Source organism: Abramis brama, assembly GCF_963993115.1.
Source record: "Abramis brama genome assembly, chromosome: 3".
In the NCBI taxonomy this organism is placed as follows: Eukaryota; Metazoa; Chordata; class Actinopteri; order Cypriniformes; family Leuciscidae; genus Abramis; species Abramis brama.
This window is the reverse complement of record NC_139965.1, coordinates 30,722,036-30,745,255: the sequence shown is the minus strand read 5'-3', so window position 1 is coordinate 30,745,255 and position 23,220 is coordinate 30,722,036. Positions and strand designations below refer to the sequence as shown.

The following is a 23,220-nucleotide window of genomic DNA, read 5'->3' as shown; positions in this document are numbered from 1 at the left end:
TATTAGGTTAATGTTATTCAAAGTTGCATCTCAAAAAGCAAAGCAATACAAACTAGAGGAACTTAACATTGTTAAAAGAATTGTCTGTCTCTCCTGCATCCCCTTTGAAAATATATTTATTCCAGAAATTAGAATTGGCTGAACTTCAGAACTCATTAAATAACTTATATATATGTAAAGCAAAGGGTGCTTTTGTTCGTTCAAGAAGGAGATGGATGGAAGAGGGAGAACGAAATTCCAGTTATTTTTTTAAGTTATAGAAACAGCATAATCATCTCAATTATATAAATAGTTTTCACATAAATGGAGTGGTTTTAAAATATCAAAGACATTTCTAATTATTGTGAAGAATTTTATAAAAATCTTTTTCGTTCTAGACACTCTCAACAAAATTTAGATTTATTTTTTAATTCTCTTGACTCAGACCGTATTTCCAAAATTGATGATATTGGTAAAAGTCTGTGTGAATCTCCTATTCAAATTAAAGATATTTCTGAGGTGATCGATAAGCTGAAACTTAATAAATCTCCTGTGTCTTCTCCAAGTGTATTTAGAAAGCCTACATAAGGGAACTCTCCCAAGCTCTATGACTCAGGGTGTTATAAATTTGATCCCTAAACCTCAAAAGGACCCTGCTCAACTTGAAAATTGGCGACCTATAAGCTTGTTAAATAATGATTACAAAATACTAGCCATGATTTTTGCTAAAAGAATTAAATGTGTTTTAGATAATATAATTGATGACTTTCAGTCAGGTTTCATGAAAGACAGACCTATTTCAAATAATATTAGACTTGTTCTTGATATTTTAGATTACTCGGATCTGATCCCTGATGACGGTTTCTTGTTTTTTCTTGATTTTTATAAAGCTTTTGATTCTGTTGAGTTTCCTTTTATTCTTAAATCTTTGAATATTTTTGGTTTTGGCCCCAACTTTATCAATGCAATTCAAACTTTGTACAATAACGCCACTGCTTTAAATAAATTACAGCATGGTACTACTCATAGATTTAATATAGACTGAGGTGTCTGTCAAGGCTGCCCAATATCGTCTTATCTTTTACTGCTTCCTATGCAATTATTAGCCATCCACATTCAAAATAGTAATTTGAAAGGTATCTCCATTGCAAACCGATCAATATTAATAAGCCAATTGGCTGATGACACAACTCAAGTTTCTGTAGCCTTAAATATAATTGATCTCTTTTCATCTGCTTCTGGTTTAGTTCTTAATATTAATATTCACAAATGTGAACTTTTATCTATTAAACATTCCACTGATGTTAAAGTCTGTGACATTCCAGTCAAATCCCAAGTTAAATACTTGGGTATAATCATATGTAAATATCAGAAAAAAAGATTTGTAACTGAACCTCTTTTTTCTATTCAACGCAAATGTAATTCTTGGTTACAGCGTGATCTGTCTATAACAGAGTGTTGCTTTCCAGAGCAGATGGGTTATCTCGGGTTATCTATCCTGCAATGGCTCTGGATGTTTCTGTGGAGATTTGTAGAAATGATAGTAATCTTTGTTTGGAAATCTAAAAAATCATTTAATTAAAAAGAGTGTTATGATAGCTGACCGGACAATGGGTGGTTTTCATAAACAGGCTGTAATATGCTGGTCCCTAATATATAATTATAATTTTTCTCCACATAGCTATTTTATCTGGAACAATCAAAATATTAAATATAAAAATAAATCTTTTTTTTATTTTTTATTATTGGTTTGATAAAAATATACTTTTAGTGAGTCAACTTTTAGATGAAAGGGGTGTCTTGCTCTCTTATAAACACTTTATACTTAAGAATTCTCTTTTCCAGTCCCCCAAGAGAATATGCCATTGTTTTTGGTGCAATTCCTGATTGTGTGAAACCTTTAGTCAAACCTGACCCTAAAGGTCCTTTATGCTCTCCACCTATTTTTGACAACACTAATCTACCGGTATTTGTTGATCAATATCCTCTCAGTAGCTTGTCAAACAAGAAAATTCTTAACAGAGCTCAGATTTCTTTACCTGCTTGTGTAAGTTTTTGGAATAACAAATTTGATGATATAGAATGGGAAAATGTCTGGCTTTTTCAGCAAAACATTTTTTTTTTAAGTGTCTATTAAATCTCTATTAAGTCTCTATTAAAATTATTCACAATTGCTACCCAGTTAATTATAAATTTGCTAAATTTAATAATAGTATTTCCCCCTTGTGCTCCTTTTGTCATCAGTTTGATGAGACAATTATTCATTTGTTTTGGGAAGTGTTTATTGCAAAAAAATGTGGGCTGACTTTTCAAACTTTGTTAAAAGGTATCCATCTTTAAACTTCCGTATAAGCTCAAAAACATTTTTTTTGGTAACTCTCTATAATTAGACCCTTATCATTTTAAATTTGTTCTTAACTTGCTACTTTTTCTTGCCAAATTTTATATTCACAAGTGTACATTTTCAAAGAAAACTCCTTCTTTTTTATTTTTAAGAAAGATTTTGATATACATCTAAATTCTTTGAGGAACTCTAAAAACTCTACTGCATGTAAGACTCTGCAATGGTGTCAATCATTTAAGCTAGTTTAATATTCTTTATGCTTATGTAATGTAACCCTCTGTATTGTTTATTATTGTCTTGTTTTTGTATTTATTATTATTGCATAATAAAAAGAAAAGTAAAAAAAAGGGGGAAGACTTTATCATTTGACAAAGCGCTCATGTGTAATTTAGATATGTCCATTAATCTTCCCTTTCTTTTCTCTTTTCATTCTCTCTCTAAATGTTCTGTTCTCACTCACACAGTCAGGTGACATTTCAGTATATAACCAAGCTTTTTATCTCTCTTTCTTACACACAAATCTCTGAGCACACACAATAATCTCTATATGATTGGAAGCAAATGTTTCAGCAGCCTACAAAAGCAATATGAGCAGCAAAAGATTAGCCAGATTAGATCTCTCTAGATCCCCATGAGTTCCACCTTTGGCCCACACTTGAACACAAACTTTTTCTCTCTCCCCACACAGCATTGCAAACTAGCCCATAGTTGGAGTGAAATCCTCCAGAAATAAAGGGACAGTTCACCTGAAAATGAACATTCTGTCATCATTTACTTATCCTCATGTCATTCCAATCCTCTATGACTTTCTTTCTTTTGCTCAACACAAAAGAAGATATTTTAAAAAATGTCTTCGTTTTTGATCATACTATAAAAGTCATGCGACACTGAAAGCTGGAGTAATGATGCTGAAAATTCAGCTTTGATCACAGGAATAAATTACATTTTAAATTTGAAAACAGTTATTTTGAATTGTATATTTCACAACCTTACGGTTTTTACTGTATTTTGATATATAAATGGAGTCATGAACATAAGAGACTTTCAAAAACTAAAGAAAAAGCTCACAGATCCAAAATCTTTTGAACAGCAGTGTGTATTATTTTGTGCTCCACAGAAGAAAGTAATATATGTAAGCAGCAACATGGGGGTGAGTAAATGATTTTTAGTTTTCAATTTTTATGTCATTTTAATACCCACTGAGGAAGCTCATGAACATGGTATATATAAGTTTTAATAAATCTGCCATTTATGTGTATGCAAATTGTTTGTATTGAAAAGGTCCCATGATGACCCAGTTGAGTAAGTGTTTATGAATCATTCACACATGAAGAAGCCTACAACACAGGAAACAAGATAATAATCATTACACCTTTGAACATCACAGTGTTAAAAGAAATCAACACACAAACACTAGACCAGAAAGCATGTCACCACAAATACTTATAAAAGCACTCATGAAGACAGAGAGGAAGAAAGAGTGTGTGATGGCAGCATTATGAGCTGTGGTGATACAGTAGCCATATCACATCACATACATGATCATTTGTAGAATCACCACAGGTTTTTCAGCCAAATAATGCCACATCTCTTCCTGAAAAACAGCCCCTCCAACACTGAGTTTGGTGTCAAAAATTAAAGTGGTTGAAGCAGATGTGTGAACAGCTGCATAGTAAGAGCAAGAATAGTTAATATTAACAAAGGAGTTATTTCCTTTTCATATTCTTCACAATGTCAAACACACATGCATAAAAACAAATTCTTCTAAAGGAGAAGCATTTGACTGACATATCAAAGCCGACATTTAAAACCCTCACACTCAGGCTTAGGAAGGGAACTGACTTCAAAATGAGCTTTGATGTAGGGTTAAGAGAGAGAGAGAGAGAGAGACTTGAGTTGGAGCTGAGTTGAGTTGGACCAGTATTAATATACAGTGTGTGTGTGTGTATATATATATATTTAGTTTTGTAAAGAAATTCTTTATTACTGCCAACAAAACAAAACCCATTTCTAGCATTTAAGTCTTTAGGTCAAAAAAACATAATAAACACATTCAGTCAAGTCTGTCCAAATCTTTAAAGGTGACATATTATGCCCCTTTTCACAAGATGTAATATAAATCTACGGTGTCCCCAGAATGTGTCTGTGAAATTTCAGCTCAAAATACCCCCAGATCATTTATTATAGCTTGTCAAATTTGCCCCTTTATGTGTGTGAGAAAAAAAACGTGCCTTTTTGTGTGTGTCCCTTTAAATGCAAATGAGCTGCTGCTCCCGCCTCCGTTCAGAAAAGGGCCGATCCTTTACACGAGCTTCGGATACTCCGGCAGTAACAAAACGTGAATTTCAGTCAAATTTCAGAAATAACCAGTAGCGGAGTGTAGTCGTATATAGAGACTTACGAAGAGGTTGCAACTAGATGCACCTGGACGTTTCTGAATGGTTATATATTAGTGGATACATTTATGTAGTTGTTGTGGAGTTACATTGATTCATCGCCTTGTATGTACCGTCATGTTTAACTTTACACAAGTTGACACAGTTCCCTGAGGTCTTCATAAGACAGCTGTGAAATGTTTTGGTCAAATAGTGTTCTGTGCTTGTCTGTGCAGCCAACGACAGAACAGTTTGCATGCTTTGCTCGAACTTTTGCCATTGCGTTAGAACTGGTTACACCAGTTGCGAAAACCAAATGGCGGCGCCATGGGTGGAAACGTGCAGATTAAGGGGCGGTAATATTATAGTAAGATCCCCTTTCCTACGTCAGAAGGGGAGCGAAATCTAGTCAGCGTATTTTTTCATTACCAAAACAAAGTTACTGGGTTGTCACTTTTCACATTTTCTGTGTTGGTAGATGCACCGGGGACCCGATTATAGCACTTAAACTTAAAGTCAGATGTTCATGATATGTTCCCTTTAAAGCAATAATTACAACTGTGTGGTTCAGTTAGTTAGTTAGTTAGTAAGTTGTGCTTATGTCTGTTTTCTATGTCTGTATAATAGGCATATACACACTCATACTGACACAAACATTGATCCTGCAAAGTAGTATGTTCTGCAGAGTATGTTACTGAACTTTATAAAAAAGTGTGATGTATGACTTACAACAAAATAACAAATAGATCATTATAATGTATAAAACCCAGTTTTGCTGTTTGAGTAACATTATAAAAAAAAAAAAAAAGGTTACAGTACCGGTATATATATAAATGGTAAATGCTTAGGTAAATGATAAATGATCAGTGCCCCACTGATTCCAGTTTCTGAATTTAACATATTTTTATGAGTTCAGTCAGAAACAGTAAATTTCCTAGAAACCCAAAACAAACAAAAAAACTGCAAGAATAAACGGTATACAGGGCCAAAAGAGAAAGCAAATGTAATTATGAGAGCACAAAATTACGAGCACATGGAACATTTAGACAGATGAGCCTGTAGCTGTGCCAGCTTGTCTAGAGCCCCTCCTCTCTCTCTCTCTCTCTCTCTCTCTCTCTCTCTCTCTCTCTCTCTCTCTCTCTCTCTTCTGTCTGTTATTGGTTTGTGCCTTTGTGACAGCAGCTCCCTTTACTGCTCTTACCTCTTCTGCTGCATCCCTCTATACAGAGCAAGAGGGGGAGAGAGAGAGCGTGTGTGTGTGTGTGTGTGAGAGGATTACCTCTTCTGCTGCAGAGCTCCGTGCAGTTGTTCCTGTCTGTCTCTTAGTTGGCTCTGCAGGTGCCGGATCTCTCGTTGATAACTCGCTGCTTTCCCCGCAAAGTCTTCCTCCTGTTCGCGCAGACGCCGACCCAGCGAATATACACTTGCTGACGCCTTCTGCTTGTACACCTAGAGTGGCCGAGAGAGAGATATGAAAACAGTTGCGCTGGAAAGCACAGAGGAACGGTGGAGTACCACTTAAACTAATAAATAATCAAGGGAAAATAAAATAACTCAAACAACCCTGGAGGAGCCAGAGCCAGAGACTACACAGCACGGTAAGACTAGAAAGAGTGCTAATGTGTGTGTGGAGACATGTTCTTCTGTCTGGATTAGATCAAGTCTAACCAATGCAGGAAAAGTGACAAACTAGTATTACCTGTAAAGAGAGGAGAGCTGAAGAAAAGGGAGGGTATGGGAGCAACGAAGAAGGTCTGAATTTACAGTTTAATACTTGAGGTCGTTAACATTTACGAGGAAATATTTTACCTCCAGCTGGTTACCTTGTGGATGACAAATGAACCCACATACACACACAATAAATAAATAAAAAAACAGGTTGAAAGAAATACAGTTACTGAAGATGAATGAAGCAGAGATCTGATGTGCTGGGATATTGCAGTGATATGTTGAACCGCAGACTCAGGGCAGATGCATTACGGAGAGGAACAGATGTTGGCCTGTCTGCTGCTAAAACAGATGTGAGCTATTTAGACAAACAAACATGCACATTTGCGCAGCTCCTGGGGTTTCTAGGGAGAGGCAGCCTGTTGATATAACTCATCTTCACATAGCAAAGGGCAATGAGACAATTACAGCTACATGAGTAAACGTGAGTAGTCAGCTATGCTCAGTCTATAAATGCCTCATCATAAATACATGACACCGGGGAGGATATGAGACGGATCTCTGAGAAAAAATTAACTGCAAAGAAAAACCAAGAGAGTCAGACAAATGGATAGAAGGGCAATAAAAGGGAAAAAACGGAGCGACAGATAATTTGATACTGAGAGTTGTTCTCCTTGGTAACTGTTGTTACGCACAATTGTGATTTCCTTCAGAGATCAAAACCCAGAGGGAGGAATGCAAGAGTGAAAACTGAATAATATCCAGAAAGAAAATTTCCATGCATGTAAATGTACATACGCATGCGTTTAGAGAGCTGATTAGCAATGGTAATGTTTTTAATGGACACCCTGTGTTGTTATATCTGTTTCGAGCAGAGAATGAGCATGTGTGGAGACAGTGGGATTGTGTGTGTGTGGAACAGAGGGAGAGATTTGACTGTACTCTGTGGGGTTTTAGAACACATAGGGTCCAACCTTTCCCTCACATATGGATCAATAACACTCCACACAAACAAGTCTCAGTCAACAGCTCTTTCAGTGCATGTGTGTGTGAGCATTCAATTACAGCAGTTCTGAGTCTCTCTGGTTCTCTCGCCCCTTTCTCTTCTAGAGATATTAGTGTTGTCTTGATCGTGTTATAGAACATCTGAGATGACACCAGACAAACCACAAAACCAATAAGGAGTACCAGAACTAATATTGCAAACAAGCGTGCCAACATGAAGCGATTTCAGTGACTTTGGTGGATTGCAATGGGTCATTTGCACCATTATAAAGATGGTGCCAATGTGATTTCAATTTGTGACATTTTATTTACATGATAGTGACATATTCATTGAGCTTGTGATAGCAAGCTTCTGGCTATACTGCTCTTCATGCCATGCTTGCTTGCTTTTGTAATTCTCTCCAACATGGTAAATCTGTCAGTTGGAACTGTTAGCCGCATCGTTCATTTGCTGTTTGGATATTTCACTTCTGTTCTAAGTTCTTCTGTCTTTGGAAAGCTTTGTATGCTCTTCTGCACTCTGCTGTCCATAATGGAGCTTTTCCATACAAAACTTTCTCCTAAGAGCTGTTAAGGCATCATAATGATAAGTCAAAACTTAGACAGTGGTCAGAATGAGGTTAAACACTGTAGGGAATCATTTGGGAAGTTCAATCTGTTAACTGTAAAATCAAACAGTTTTTTTTTTTAACTGATCAACTCAATAAAAAAATGTTGCAATTTTTGGCGCTCTCTCTCTCTCTCTCTCTCTGTATAAATGTGCTTTCAAAAATGATGTCGGAATTATAAATTGACAAAAAAAGTTGTCAGGCATAATCATGACCGCCCATTGTTTACATAATCTATTACTGGTGTCACTGAAGACTAATAATAATGGTAATATGTATTATATGGAGCTAGTGTTATGTTGTAATGCTTAATATTTAAAACAACCCAATAAATAAATTTAACATCTTACATTTGGGAATTTAAGACAAGTTGTAGGTTATTCTAATTTTAAGAGGTTATTTACGATAATTAACATTATCAACATTCTTGATAACAGGAACATTCTTTTCAGGAATTCAAATTATTTTTAAGTTTTTGACTTTGACAATCTTCAGGAAAATTATAACATTCTTAAGAAATGTTTTAAGGGAATACAAAATATTCTTAACTTTATCCTTAAGTTAGAAAATAATTAGAATATAGCAGTTAAAAAGAAGATTCTTAAAAATGTTTCATGAATCTGGCCCCAGGTATATTTCTGAATATGAAAAAGATTTATAAGATTTTGGTGTGTAGTTTCTTTTCAGATGACTAAGCTTTTGGGTTGCCAAATGCCTCTATAGCTTGTTTAACTTGGTTTTGGATTTTTCAGCCTTTTCAAAGAAGGTAGTAAATGTTTATATGTGTTCAAGTGTGAAAGGTATGGGCTAAACCACTTTAATTAGGCTTGTCCATGTATAGACAACAAAAGTTTAGACATCTGTTTAGTATGACTCGATGAACGACTCCATCGTAACATGGTGGTTGCTCGAGACTCCTGAAGTTGGAAAAGTTTTCATTAAGGCTCATGTTCACTGCAATCTCACTGCTGCTTTTCACCTGAATTCTACCCATCAGTCTAATGCTGAAGTGGAAAAGAATTTATTTACAAATTTAGCGCCTCTACTAAATTTGATATAATTCCCTTGCACTTTTCTAATCATGCATTACAAATATTAAATAGATTTTTAAACACAATAAACACATACTATTCTGCCATTCTGTGGTTATTATATATAATGCACAATATCTATATATTCGAATATAACTGCATAACTGCAAATAATAGAATATACACTACCGTTAAAAATGTTGGGTAATATTTCAGTAATGTTTTTTATTGCTTTTCAAAAAGTCTCTTAAGCTCACCAAGACTGCATTTATTTGATCAAAAATACAGTAAAATTTGTAATATTGTGAAATATTATTACAATTTAAAATACTGTTTTATATTTTAATACATTTCAAAATGTAATTTATTCCTGTATAATGGCAAAGCAGAATTTTCAGCATTATTACTCCAGTCTTCAGTGTCACATGATCCTTCAGAAATCATTCTAATATGATGATTTGCTGCTCAAGAAACATTTCTTATTATTATCAATGTTGAAAACAGTTGTGCTGCTGAATATTTTTGCAGAAACTGTGATAGCTTCATTCTTTGATGAATAAAAAGTTTAAAATAACATTATTTATTTCATTTTTTAACATTATAAATGTCTCAACTGTCATAACTATTAAAAAAAGTATTAATTTCTTTAAAAAAAAAAAATCTTACTGTCCCTCTGTATATTATAATCACAGAATGGAAATACTGTTCTGTACTTGAAACATGGAGATTAATCATATGCTGTAATGAGCATGGAGGCCACTGCAGTAAATCAACTGTTGTAATAAGTTTAGTTCAGCAGATGATGTGTCACCAATAATGACTTGTTAACGTAAAGACTGCTGTGATTGGGGTCTCTGATATGTGGTAGGAGGTTTAGACAGTCCAAGTAACTAAAGTAATCAAACCAAATTTTTCTTTTGAAAGACAAATTTTTCAGAGGAAAAGTGTCAGATTGAGGTCAGTTTACTGAAGAATACAGAGATGAACATGAAGGTTTGCTTTCAAATGAAAGTTGAAAAGACAATAGTAAAACGGTGATGGAACTGGGTATGTCCTAAGGTCTGAGAAGTATTTTCTACTGAGAAGATCATTTATGTCACCAGTTTCAAAGGCGATGGGAGACCTTGATTAGATCGTAGGAATCCCATAGTGTAGTGAATGATATCTCATGCCCTGTGTCTGAATGTGCATACTTCCCAACCTAATAGTAGGACAAAAAACAGCAGGCCTGGATCTAGAATTTTTTTTATGGGGTGGCAAGGGGGTGGCATGAGGCCTGTGAGGAGTGGTAACACCTAAGCAAACAAGCATTCAATCATCTATATTTAATCTATACTATATCAACTATACTACATCGTTTCTATAATTAAAAACAAAATATAGTCTCAAGAGGCAGTCTTCGGGGTCCAAGCACCAATGGCCCATGTGGATGATTAGTAATCCAGCTGAAACTAATCTTAAAAAAGTACAATTTAAATCTTCACTGAAAGTTTGGGATATATGAAACAGGTTACAGCAACACACGTGTTAAAAAGGGCAACTGACTTTCAAAAGAAATCACTTAATGTTAGTGTTAGATTAAATAAGAAGTTAAAAATACCCCTCTAAAATGTTTCCTGTTATAAGGCATGTGATCATAATATAAGTGGTGTAAGTGTGGACTAATATTCGAATTTTAAATTTAAATGAATCGCATGTCATAGGATGTCAGGTCAATTTCAAATTAATGTGAAGATGTCATTTGCAGGGCTCCAGACTGCGACCAATTGGTCGCATTTTGTGACCATTTTTCCTGCCGGTGCGACCAAATATTTATTTAGGTCGCCCTGGCGCGACCACAATGTTGCCGAGCAGCTAATGCAAGCAAAATGAAAGCGGAACGAAAATGCGCTACTCATTTATGCTTCACGGACCGTTTAATAGTTCGGACCAATAATAGACAGCGCAGCGCATAGATATCATATAATAAAGGCTAGATGTCTCGTGCACGCTGCTGGCCAATGGAGGTCGACGTCTGCACGTGGCGGCCATCTTGCCACAGGCAGCTCGCTCACTCGTAACATTGTGTTTTAATGCTGCATGTACTTTTTAAATAACCATAACTTGCTCAATTTTCTACCGATTTTCAAACGGTTTGGTTTGTTATAAACGACAGAGATGTAGTTATGACACTGCATACATATGAATAATTATAACCATGGACTTCCATATGAAAATATCCTTAGCCACATTAATAACGTTTGTAAGAAACCAAACCGTTTGTAAATCCGTCAAGATTTCAGCGAGATAAGAGTACTTGTGTTCGTGCTGATCACTCACCTTACATCAGGTACCACAGAGCCCACCAGAAAGCCTGCCTGTGACAAGATGGCCGCCGGTGATGCCGTTCGAGACTCCGCCGTAAGACATCTAGCCTTATATGGATATCTATGGCGCAGCGCCTCGAACTTGCCAGTCGTGGGCCGATCTCGATCACGCGACACTGTTACTAGGAGATCCAGACTCTGGAGATCCAGTGAAGAAATCCATTGAATTTACCTCAGAATTAATAACATCATCGCTGCGAGATCCAGTGATAAACATTCCGATTCGGCGCAGAGTTCTCTGTTATTAACCATAGATATCAGATCAAACAGCGCTGACGTGGAAACCAGGAGAAACACTTATAGAAGGCTTTCAGTCCATAAATCAGCAACATTCACCATGGATTTAGGCTAACGTTAATGTAGTTAACTCTAATCATAACTATGGTATTGTGACATAAATAGTCAAACGCTTACAAGTACTGCACATCTTTTTCCAGCACTTCAAAACTATAATATTTCTATAATATTAAAATAATTATAACACTTATTTAAAAAAATAAAAAAATAATTACCATTGTAAACAGAAGGATGCTTATTGGCTATTTTCACTCCCTAATATAATTTTTTTCACTCGTTTTGCTTTTTAATTAATATTAAGACACTAAGAATTATAATAATTAAAGTTAATTTCATATACACCTAATTAAGCTTAGTGTTTTATTGTCAGTCCCAGTGCTACCAGATATTTTTTGTAGAACTCAGTGGCTCCGGTGCCGCTGCCCTCAAACGTTAGTCTGGAGCCCTGTGAACTTAAAATAAAACTGCACATTGTAATATCTGTACATTGAGTCTATTTATTATTAAAGAATTTGTCAGTATTACAGTTATTTTGGGGGAAATTTTAATAATTGCATTGCAAGCTGGAAACTGATAGAAAAACATTAGCTTCAAAGATTCCTTATCCTGTGGCTCCCTCTAGTGGGCAATATTAATATCAGAGACTTCATCTTAAGCCCGGGACACACCAAGCCGGCATTAAAGAACTAGCAGCAACGAAAGCCGACTGTGTTGTCACCTCTCGGTCAAAAAGATGCAGTTGAACACACCAAAAGGACTAAAGGCGAATGTCAACTAGCACGAAAATTGCCAGTCAAATATACTGTATTTTTAAACAGAACGAATATTTTGGATGTGAAGTCTGAAAGGGATTATTTAATTTTTAATAATGAAAATGTGTGTGAAATATTTTGAATTGAAATATTCACAGCTTAAATATACGGCCATGTTGAATTTCAGTCAATAAAAATGCAAGCCCTAAAAATACAAGCATGGTTAATGCAATGCATATTTTTTTTAATCAGATGCTTTTTTTGCTTCAAATACATTTGTCATTAATTCTCTTCCATAGATTTGCATGCAGGTATGATGTTCATTCTATTCATCAGGAGTAATTTCTATTTGTTTCATTTACAGTTCATGCTAGTATTGTGTTTTTTTTTTTTTTTTTTTTGGATCATGAAAACATTCATTATTATTATCATCAATGTGTACAATTTTATTTGATGAATAGAAAGTTCTATTTAATTTATTTGAAATATAATTTTTTTGTAACATTATACATGTCTTTACTGTCACTTTTGATCTATTTAATGCATCCTTGCTGAATAAAAGTACTGATTTATTCTATATAATTTATTCTATTCTGAATAAATTGAAGTACTCATATTGAGTGTATAATGTTTGAGTGTATAATGTTACAAAAGCTTTCTATTTCAGATAAATGCTGTTCTATTGAACTTTCTATTCATTAAAAAAATCCTGAAAATTGTCTTTACATAACTGTTTTCAACATTGATAATATTGATAAAATCAGAAAGGTTTCTTATGTTCCAGTACTCAACCTTTCCTCCACCTTAGCCTTAACCAAAGAACCGGCAAAAGTAATGATTATGATTATGTCAAATATAGTCAAAGGAGACATTTTAATTGTTTATTAATAAACAAGTGTTTTCTGTGTCAGTGTCGGCTGCAAAGATGAAGTTGACGATGCTGACTCGCGATCTTGCAGTAGTGAACCTCGCACAGTTCTGTTCGGACTGTTGTACTGTTCGGACGCTCTTGCTTTCTGCTCCGCACTTTGCTCTATCGCTTTTATATTATTATATTTTATCTCCTTTTATCACATAATTTTAAAGGGGGGGTGAAATGCTATTTCATGCATACTGAGTTTTTTACACTGTTAAAGAGTTGGATTCCCATGCTAAACATGGACGAAGTTTCAAAAATTAAGTTGTACGTTTGATGGAGTATTTCTGTGCCAAAAATACTCTTTCCGGTTTGTCACAAGTTTCGGAAAGTTTTTTTCGAGTATGGGCGTGTGTGACGTCAGAATTTCCTTATACGGGTCCTAAGGGCACTTCTCCCGGAAGGGCGCACGCGCACCCGTAGACCAGAGCGAGAGAGCGAAAGCAGTACGCCCATCAAAGCGCTGTGCTCGGCTTTGGGGAAGTCATCAACGGAGTTGTGCAAGTGTTCTTGGTTGTTCCCTGCATTTCGACGATGATTGTTTTATAAACAAGGCCCAGTTCGACGCCGGATTTGCAGATCGTCTAATGCTTAAGGAAGGAGCAGTCCCAACGATAAAGGTTCACGGTCGTGCGTTGGAACCGCAGGCGGCGAGTAAAACTGCTTCAAATGTCTGTGTGTTGTTAGCTATCGGCGCGTAAGCACAGCAAGTAAACAACATGATCACGTATAGTTAATGTATCTATGGAGCATGCGATGTATGGTGTGTGTGTGATTCGCGCTCGTGATTCTTTAGCTCCGCCCACACGGCACACCTCCAGCCGCTCGGTTTTTTCCGGAAAGACTCGGTACAGCCTATCTTTCTTTTATAAATATAATAAAACTAAAGACTTTTTGGAGATATGAAGGATGCAATACTACTCTATAGGTACTCAAGATTAACATGAGATTGACTGAAACTGAGTGTTTCACCCCCCCTTTAACTTCTCGCTTACTACTCCACGCTTTGCTCTATCGCTTTTATATGTTTATATTTTATCTCCTTTTATCAACTAATTTTAACTTCAGCAAATCAGCTCAGTGCTCAAACAGCAAAGCTTGGATTACTACAAAAAAGCAGAATTCTTTTATCCGACCAGCCTCCCACTGAAAGCCATCAGCTTACATTCCAGGGAAAGGAAAACACAACTGCCTACATTCAAAAGGATAAGAGAGAAAATGCCTCTTCTGGTTCAAGAATCTACTTGCTGCACAAACTGCCACAGACTTTCACAAGGGATTGCAGTTCTTGAAACAAAGTTACTTGCGGGACACCAAACAAGACGGAACACACAACAGAGCTTCGTCATGGACGCGTCCTCAGCATACAGCCGGTGAGTCCCATGAATCTAGTGCTCCTCGACAGGCCATACTGAGTGTTAGAGAAACAAGCCGTAACTGATCGACATACAAATCGATGGCACAAACAGGGAGCGAGACCCAAAGGCACTTGAGACAGATTGTCACGAGCATCACATATTGCCGCAGTAGCATCCTCTACCCCAGATACGGCTCTGACAAGGATTGCAAACACTGGTTTCCTACCACCACCTATACACCTTGAGAACAGATTTGAAGTATTAATGAATGTAGATGTGGAATCCCCAAACGTGATGAATGTGATCAAACAAAGATTGAATCAGCCAGTAGTTAACACTGATGCTAACTGGCGCTCAAGGTCGAGCAGACAGCGGCACTCAGCTCAGAGCGCAGCCGAGCACAGGACTCTGAGAGTGGGGGACTCCATAATCAGAAACATGAGCAGAACTGTCAGAACTCCTTAAGAAGGGTTTCAATGAACTTTTTGAAACACTTAAAAAACTGAAAGTTCAGACATTCATCAGTGGACCACTCCCAGGAAAAAGAACAAACAGGTTTTCACAGTTGCTTGGGCTTAATACATGGCTGAAAAAAAACTGCAATGTAAAAGGAGTGAACTTCATTGACAACTTCAATCTTTTCTGGAGTCAGAGACAACTGTTTCAAACAGGATGGCCACTACCCAAACAAACTTGGTTCCAGAGTGCTAAACGACAATTTCTACTTCTCCCTCCATCATCCTTCTGCAGTGTGTGCCAATCCACTCAATCTGAACGGCACACACACACCTGGACACAGTATGAATGACCACAGGACATCACACAAGGACAATGATAACACCATGCAGCCACAACAACCTCTGCTCATGGACACAATCTCAGCTGAGCCCTGCCCACAGAGCTCACCACAGACAGACTGTGACATATTAGAACTGCTCCAAGATTCAGCACCCAAGGATGACTTCCTGGAAAACAGCCAGGAAAACCAGGACAACATACTGTATCAGCTTCCGATAACACCAGAGCATCCTCATGTGCTCTGATCCCTTTATATTGTGCTCCTTTTCCTCATATCTTTGCTGGTTTGTTGCGTATGTGAGATTTTTGCTTGTCTACTGATCTTTTTAGACAGTGTTCCTGCCAGTTCTAGTTTTTGCATTTTATTCTTTTGAGTTTGCTGAAGTCTAGTTTTAGTCTTTTGCTCAAGCCTTATTTTTGGTTTCTATTTTTATTTGTTTTTTTTCTCTGTTTGTAGTTCCAGTTTAGGGATGGCAAATGAAACCTCATGAAGCACTGAGGCTTTCCCTTGATTGTTCCGGGAAAAGATTCAAAGCATCATGAGTGTCGAAAACTGCGCCATCTTGTGGCAGGTCAAATTTATAGCAGCCATATACCTGAGTGCGCAGCGCCGTTGTTTTATCTATTAAGCACAAATAAAAGCCTGACAAATGCTAAATGTTCAGTTTTCTGATAATATAATTCACATATTAAAGTGAGGCAATAAATTAAATGTAACGTTCCTGTCCTCCATCCTGATCCACCCTGGCTCCTTTTTAAACTTCTGCCTAGCCCCCCTAAACATTTGTGATTAAGTGTAGGCTACACAAATTCGTGTTCGCTTCAGTCTTGTTATAATCAGATTCAGAGTGTTCTTCATCTTCAATCCGCAGCAGCGCCAAGCAGAGCGCACGTCAGAAACAGAGGACAGGGTGTGTGTGTGTGTGTGTGTTCATCTGAGCCTCATTGGTCTTTCACTGCTCGTCAATGTCAGAATATTTGAGATGACCAATCAAATCAAAGTAGGCGGGCTTTATGTTCACAGAAGCTGCTGAGCGCGAATTTTAGCAGCACGACTGACGCTTCAGTTTATGGTTTACTTTTGACATTATTTTGTGTGTTTTCGACTGTTTAGGCAAAAATAACTCAATTTAGTACTGAGAGGCGGCTTTATGTGCGCATGCTTTGGGTGTGAGCACAACATCTGTGGGAATGAGTAAAATTATGTGTAATTTGTGCAGTCCCACGTAGAAATTTAAGCCCTGTTACACCAACAATATTCATCCGGAGCAAACGAAACGAGTGCGTGAGGGGAGGTGGGTTTGTGCGTCAACTCGCTGTCGGAGAGATCATGAGAGAGCGAGAAAGAGCAGCTGGTATTGTGTATCTATTCTGCCGAAAATGAGTATTGGAAGCATTTCAGCCCCTAGTTTGTCCAGACAATAAGGCAACAGGTCTGTAGTCATTCAGTCCAGTGATTTTGGATTTATTTGGGATGGGGATGATGGTGGAGCATTTGAGGCAGGAAGGAACTTAGCACAGCTCCAGTGATCTGTGTGAAGATAGGGGCCAAGATAGAGGAACACTGTCTGGGCCTGGTGTTTTCCTTGTCTTGTACCTTATGCATCAGATAAATAAGTACGCAGCCATCTTTAGAATTTTGTTTTTGAACTTCAGTTGTTGGCATACATTTTTTTTTTATATATATATATATTATACAGTTAAATTCCTAAAAAAGAAATTGGATCGCGGCTTAATGACCATGGGAAAATCTGGGTCCCATGGCCAAACCAGATTAGAACCACTAACTTAGAACATACTTTTTTAATGGTCACGAAGTAAGTTTAGTCAAATGTAATACCTAAACTCTTAAAAATGCGATGCAATAAAATAACCATTTTGGGTGCCCCGAAGAACCTTTCGGTCAATAGTTCTTACAAGAATTTTTTTTTTTTTGTGTGTGAAGTTCATTTTAATAATCTGAAGAACCTTTTCCACTATAAAGAACTACAAATAACCCTCTTTTTCAGTAGAAAATCCCCAAAATAACTAAATAAAAAAATTATAAATCGCTTGTTCCCTCAATCTATTCCCCATCTCACACGTAGCTTCCACTTAGACACCGAACCTACAGAGCATTTTTTCCTCAAATCCTGGTTACAAAAGCATCTTTGAAGCCAGGGGTCCCACTACGAGACTTGTGAGTTAGGCCTGCTACAAACAACATGCACACAGTACACACAGAATCTACCTCCCTTAGGGACTCGTTACTTACAAAAATACTTGATCTATGGCATTTTCACTCTGCCTGCCCGTTTGAGTGAGGAGGATGGAGACTTTTACACCTACAGCACTGTCACTAAGGTTGTCTTTTAGATCATGGAGATCTAGTTTGTATGAGATGTATGGTACTGCTGGGAGATTACAGAAAGATAAAACTGAATGAATAATCTGATTGGAGTTTCAGTCCTCTAGTCTAGATAATACCACTCTACTCTAAAGGTGTTAGTGAGTAATCTTTAAAATACTAAAACCCTCAGGCTTGATAGATACTAAACTTCTTTCATACAGTACCTAAACAAAATCACCTAACCCCAGGTGCATCTGCTCTCTGACAGACTGATACAGGTAAACAGGTTGATAGGATGCTGAACAAAAACAAACCAACAGAGTAAGACAACACACACAGTTAATGCAGCTGAAAACTGCAGGGATCACAGGCCATTTAGGAAAGCACAAGATAACTGTACACCTTCAGGATATAGGACGAATGCATTCTACTTTACTTTTGAATTTTGTGAGTATAGATGGGAATTGTAAAAACATTGAATGGTTCTGGTTCTGATTCCTTGTACGTTTTCAGTATATTAATGGTTTTATTAATGTTTTTAGTACATTTACCAAATAAATATTTAAAAAATCTTGGACCTATTCTCAGAGGTGGCAGACATGCAATCCAAATACTGACCTTAACAATAATATATTAAACAACAGTAATTTAACAAAATCAAAAATGTAGTACCATATTTCATTCATTAATATTTATAAAATACTACTGACAAAACAGATAATACGCATATTTTACAAAACATTGAAAACCATAAAGCTATTTTAAATCTGCATGTGCTTGATTCTCTAAAAAGAATAGACTCATTCAAGTCATTCGTTCAGGAATAAGGCTGCACTGGTTATGCTGTTTGTTTTTGATTTACTAGAAAGATCCAACCTTATTTGTGAGGGTATAAAACTCACTGACTATACACAATCAGTTAAACAAGTATGCCAACACAACAATGGCAACTATGAATTCATTATCTTTACTCATATACAGATGAACAGATACGCACACATATGCAATCCACATAACGTGGCATGCATTCAACCTCAAGCATGCAAATAAATATTTAACCTCTTAACAGAGGCTGATGAGCAGGAACAAGTGTTCTCCTGTGTCTATATGAAGATAGGAGTATAGGAATAATGACATGGTCCTAATCAAATTGCCTGACATACTGTGCGGATCCAATTATTTTGGCTGGCAGAATAGATTAGCAGCACAGACCTGCAATCTGCTTTTGATCAGGGTCCAAAAAAAACACTTCCACTGTCTTTTGAAAAGCTCAGTTCGCTCTATCATCGTCTCTATCCTTTCATTCCATTACAATCCCTCCATAAAGGGAAAAAAATGTTACTGCAATACTTCAGCATTTCAGATTCTCTAACTGTGCAGAACTCGTTGTAAGATGAATCCAGTCTCATTCTCTTTAAGATGACAGTAAGTAGCAAAAATTGGACAGAGCAAGCAGGAAACAGTTTTTCAATGCTGTGCTCCAGCTGAAGATATAGCACAAGAAGAGTCTACATACTGTATATATGCACCCTGAGCCTGATTCACAGTTAAAACATCTGTGAAATGACAGATGATTATGAGCAGAGACCAGGTAAATTTGAGATAACGATTTTTAATCTCAGACAATAGTAAGCACTCCAGCATGCTCTCATTCATTCAACTCTGTATTGATCTATGAGAGATATTACTGTCACTGAGGTATTTCTTGATTTGTGCCACTTTCCTATAATTGAGTGAAATGCAGCAGACTGTTATTTCCTGTGCTCTGAATCCCTACCCTGAAACTGCAAGAATTAAAGAAGTTACATAGACATTATTACCTGTTCATAAGATTTGCTGTCCAACCAAATTAGGTAAATTATCACATTCAGTACACAAGTTTGCAGTATAATATTATATTGAATACTGATAATATATTGACATATTGAATCTCACACAGTTATAAGATGATGAGTTCAGTCTTGTTTATTGAGAAAATTAACTTGACAATATTATGATAAAGGCTGAAAATACAGATTTATTTGGTTTCGGGCTTGACAGAATTATCACCCTCTTTGGTTTAACCCACTCAATGCCAGACTTTAAGAGCAGAGATTAAGAACTAATATAGAATACTAATATATATACTATATACCTTGAGTAATGAAATATTAACAAATCTGCATGTGTCTTAAAAGCAGATCCCAGCATCCAGTGAGCTTCCTTTTGTAGCTCACTATTCATTAGGTATTCATAATCATCATCTATAAATGATTGAACACAGCTTTAAATAGCATTGCCTTATCGTTAAAACAGATAAGCACTCAGAGTCCCTCTTTCCCCCCTCGCTCTCACCCTTTGTATCTTACATATACAAGATGGTCTAATTGATTTTGGATTCTCAGGTCTCTGGAGAGCAAGATGAATGAGGCGACTAAATTTAAGTCTAAGTGATTGCACTTAAAAGCAACTTAATGAACTGTGCATGTTGCTGTGTGTGACGTAATGGACTCTTGCTGACATTCATCCAATAAAGAGCTTTGATTCACTTAGCTGATCACACACTGCACATCTCCTGGAGTATGATTACTAGAGATGCTAAGAATTTACGCAATATACAGTGTGAGCAAAATTAGTGCTTTATTTTTTTATCTTAAAGGTCATCATTTACTCACCCTCATGTCGTTCCAAACCTGTATGACTTTCTATCGTATGTGGTGCACAAAGGATAAAACACTATTGAACAGCATTGGTTTTCATTCTATGGAAAATACCAACAGGTATTGTAATAACATGACGGTGAATAAAGACAGAATTTTTATGGTGATCTCTCATACACTACCGTGACTGTAAAGACTTCTAGATTGTTACATAAAGATATTTTGTAACAATATTTATATTGCTCTATTCATCAAAAAATCCTTTTTTTTTTTACCACGGTTTTCACAAACATATAAAAGTTAATATTTATTTTTTTACACTGATAAAAAAAAAAAATCAGTTTTGAGCACCAAATACGCATATTAGAATGATTTAGAAGGATCAAGTGACATTGAAGACTGGAGTAATGGCTGCTAAATCACAGGAATAACTTACATTTTTAAAACATTCAAATAGAAAACAGTTATTTTAAATTGTAATTATATTTCACAGTATTATTGGTTTACAGTATTCTTAATCAAATAAATGCAGCCTTGGTGAACATAAGAGACTTCTTTCAAAAACATTCCAAAAAACAGACTAGGTTGGCATGGGTAGGTTGTTTTGGGCACGTGACTTAACCGGCTAAAGTAAATGGCAATAAAGGTACAGCTGGGTTGAAATGACAGATTTCTCGATTTTAATTGATTCTAATTTTGATGAACCAATATTGATACTTAAATCCCAAGAATTGATTTTTCTGTCAATACTGTTTTCAGTTGTTTTCATGTGTGAACAACACTTCACTAAACATTATTTTTTGCGGGCCTCCCATCCAATAAATTGCAGTAATCTTTGTGCTTTGTTCATTTTGATATGAAGCTAAGTCTCAACTTTAGTTATAGCACAAAATAGACATGAATGAACATCAGAATGTATGTCAGTGTTTAAAACGCTGAAAGACGTCAATAAAACTGCATGTAAACAATGTCATTTACAGTGAGGAAAATAAGTATTTGAACACCCTGCTATTTTGCAAGTTCTCCCACTTAGAAATCATGGAGGGGTCTGAAATTGTCATCGTAGGTGCATGTCCACTGTGAGAGACATAATCTAAAAAAAAAATTCCAGAAATCACAATGTATGATTTTTTAACTATTTATTTGTATGATACAGCTGCAAATAAGTATTTGAACACCTGAGAAAATCAATGTTAATATTTGGTACAGTAGCCTTTGTTGTATGATTACAGAGGTCAAACGTTTCCTGTAGTTTTTCACCAGGTTTGCACACACTGCAGGAGGGATTTTGGCCCACTCCTCCACACAGATCTTCTCTAGATCAGTCAGGTTTCTGGGCTGTCGCTGAGAAACACGGAGTTTGAGCTCCCTCCAAAGATTCTCTATTGGGTTTAGGTCTGGAGACTGGCTAGGCCACGCCAGAACCTTGATATGCTTCTTACAGAGCCACTCCTTGGTTATCCTGGCTGTGTGTTTCGGGTCATTGTCATGTTGGAAGACCCAGCCTCGACCCATCTTCAATGCTCTAACTGAGGGAAGGAGGTTGTTCCCCAAAATCTCGCAATACATGGCCCCGGTCATCCTCTCCTTAATACAGTGCAGTCATCCTGTCCCATGTGCAGAAAAACACCCCCAAAGCATGATGCTACCACCCCCATGCTTCACAGTAGGGATGGTGTTCTTGGGATGGTACTCATCATTCTTCTTCCTCCAAGCACGTTTAGTGGAATTATGACCAAAAAGTTCTATTTTGGTCTCATCTGACCACATGACTTTCTCCCATGACTCCTCTGGATCATCCAAATGGTCATTGGCAAACTTAAGACGGGCCTTGACATGTGCTGGTTTAAGCAGGGGAACCTTCCATGCCATGCATGATTTCAAACCATGACGTCTTAGTGTATTAGTTAGGCCTGGTTAGTACCTGGATGGGAGACCTCCTGAGAAAAACCAGGTTGCTGCTGGAAGAGGTGTTAGTGAGGCCAGCAGGGGGTGCTCACCCTGTGGTCTGTGTGGGTCCTAATGCCCCAGTATAGTGACGGGGACATTATACTGTCAAAGAGCACCGTCCTTCGGATGAGACGTTAAACCGAGGTCCCGACTCTCTGTGGTCATTAAAAATCCCAGGATGTCTTTCGAAAGAGTAGGGGTGTAACCCCGGCATCCTGGCCAAATTTGCCCAGTGGCCTCTGTCCATCATGGCCTCCTAATCATCCCCATACACTGATTGGCTTCATCACTGTCTCCTCTCCACCAGTAAGCTGGTGTGTGGTGGGCGTTCTGGCGCAATATGGCTGCAGATTGGTGGTGGTTGAGGAGATTCCCCCTTCTATGTAAAGCGCTTTGAGTGCCAAGAAAAGCGCTATATAAATGTAATGAATTATTATTATTATTATTATTACCAACAGTAACCTTGGAAACGGTGGTCCCAGCTCTTTTCAGGTCATTGACCAGCTCCTCCCGTGTAGTTCTGGGCTGATTTCTCACCTTTCTTAGGATCATTGAGACCCCACGAGGTGAGATCTTGCATGGAGCCCCAGTCCGAGGGAGATTGACAGTCATGTTTAGCGTCTTCCATTTTCTAATGATTGCTCCAACAGTGAACCTTTTTTCACCAAGCTGCTTGGCAATTTCCCCGTAGCCCTTTCCAGCCTTGTGGAGGTGTACAATTTTGTCTCTAGTGTCTTTGGACAGCTCTTTGGTCTTGGCCATGTTAGTAGTTGGATTCTTACTGATTGTATGGGGTGGACAGGTG

At 37.1% G+C, this 23,220-nt stretch overlaps 2 protein-coding genes across 3 annotated transcripts in view; one reads left to right on the top strand and one right to left on the bottom strand.

Annotated features, from left to right (window-relative positions):
• The window catches only part of cep89 (centrosomal protein 89), a 128,381-nt gene that overhangs the window by 35,509 nt on the left and 69,652 nt on the right, over positions 1-23,220 (bottom strand). The window contains exon 18 of the mRNA XM_084109634.1: positions 5,978-6,147. Coding sequence (XP_083965760.1) covers positions 5,978-6,147 — 170 coding nt within the window. The remainder of the gene's footprint in view (positions 1-5,977; positions 6,148-23,220) is intronic.
• Positions 6,143-23,220, top strand: part of LOC311078984 (E3 ubiquitin-protein ligase RNF182) — a 25,396-nt gene continuing 8,318 nt past the window's right edge. The window contains exons 1-2 of one of the 2 annotated variants that reach the window (XR_014605308.1): positions 6,187-6,296; positions 7,477-7,608. The gene's annotated coding sequence lies outside the window, so the exon portion shown is untranslated. Of the gene's footprint in view, positions 6,297-7,476; positions 7,609-23,220 lie in introns of those variants that run through there. The other variant, XM_084108079.1, reaches the window with a different exon arrangement.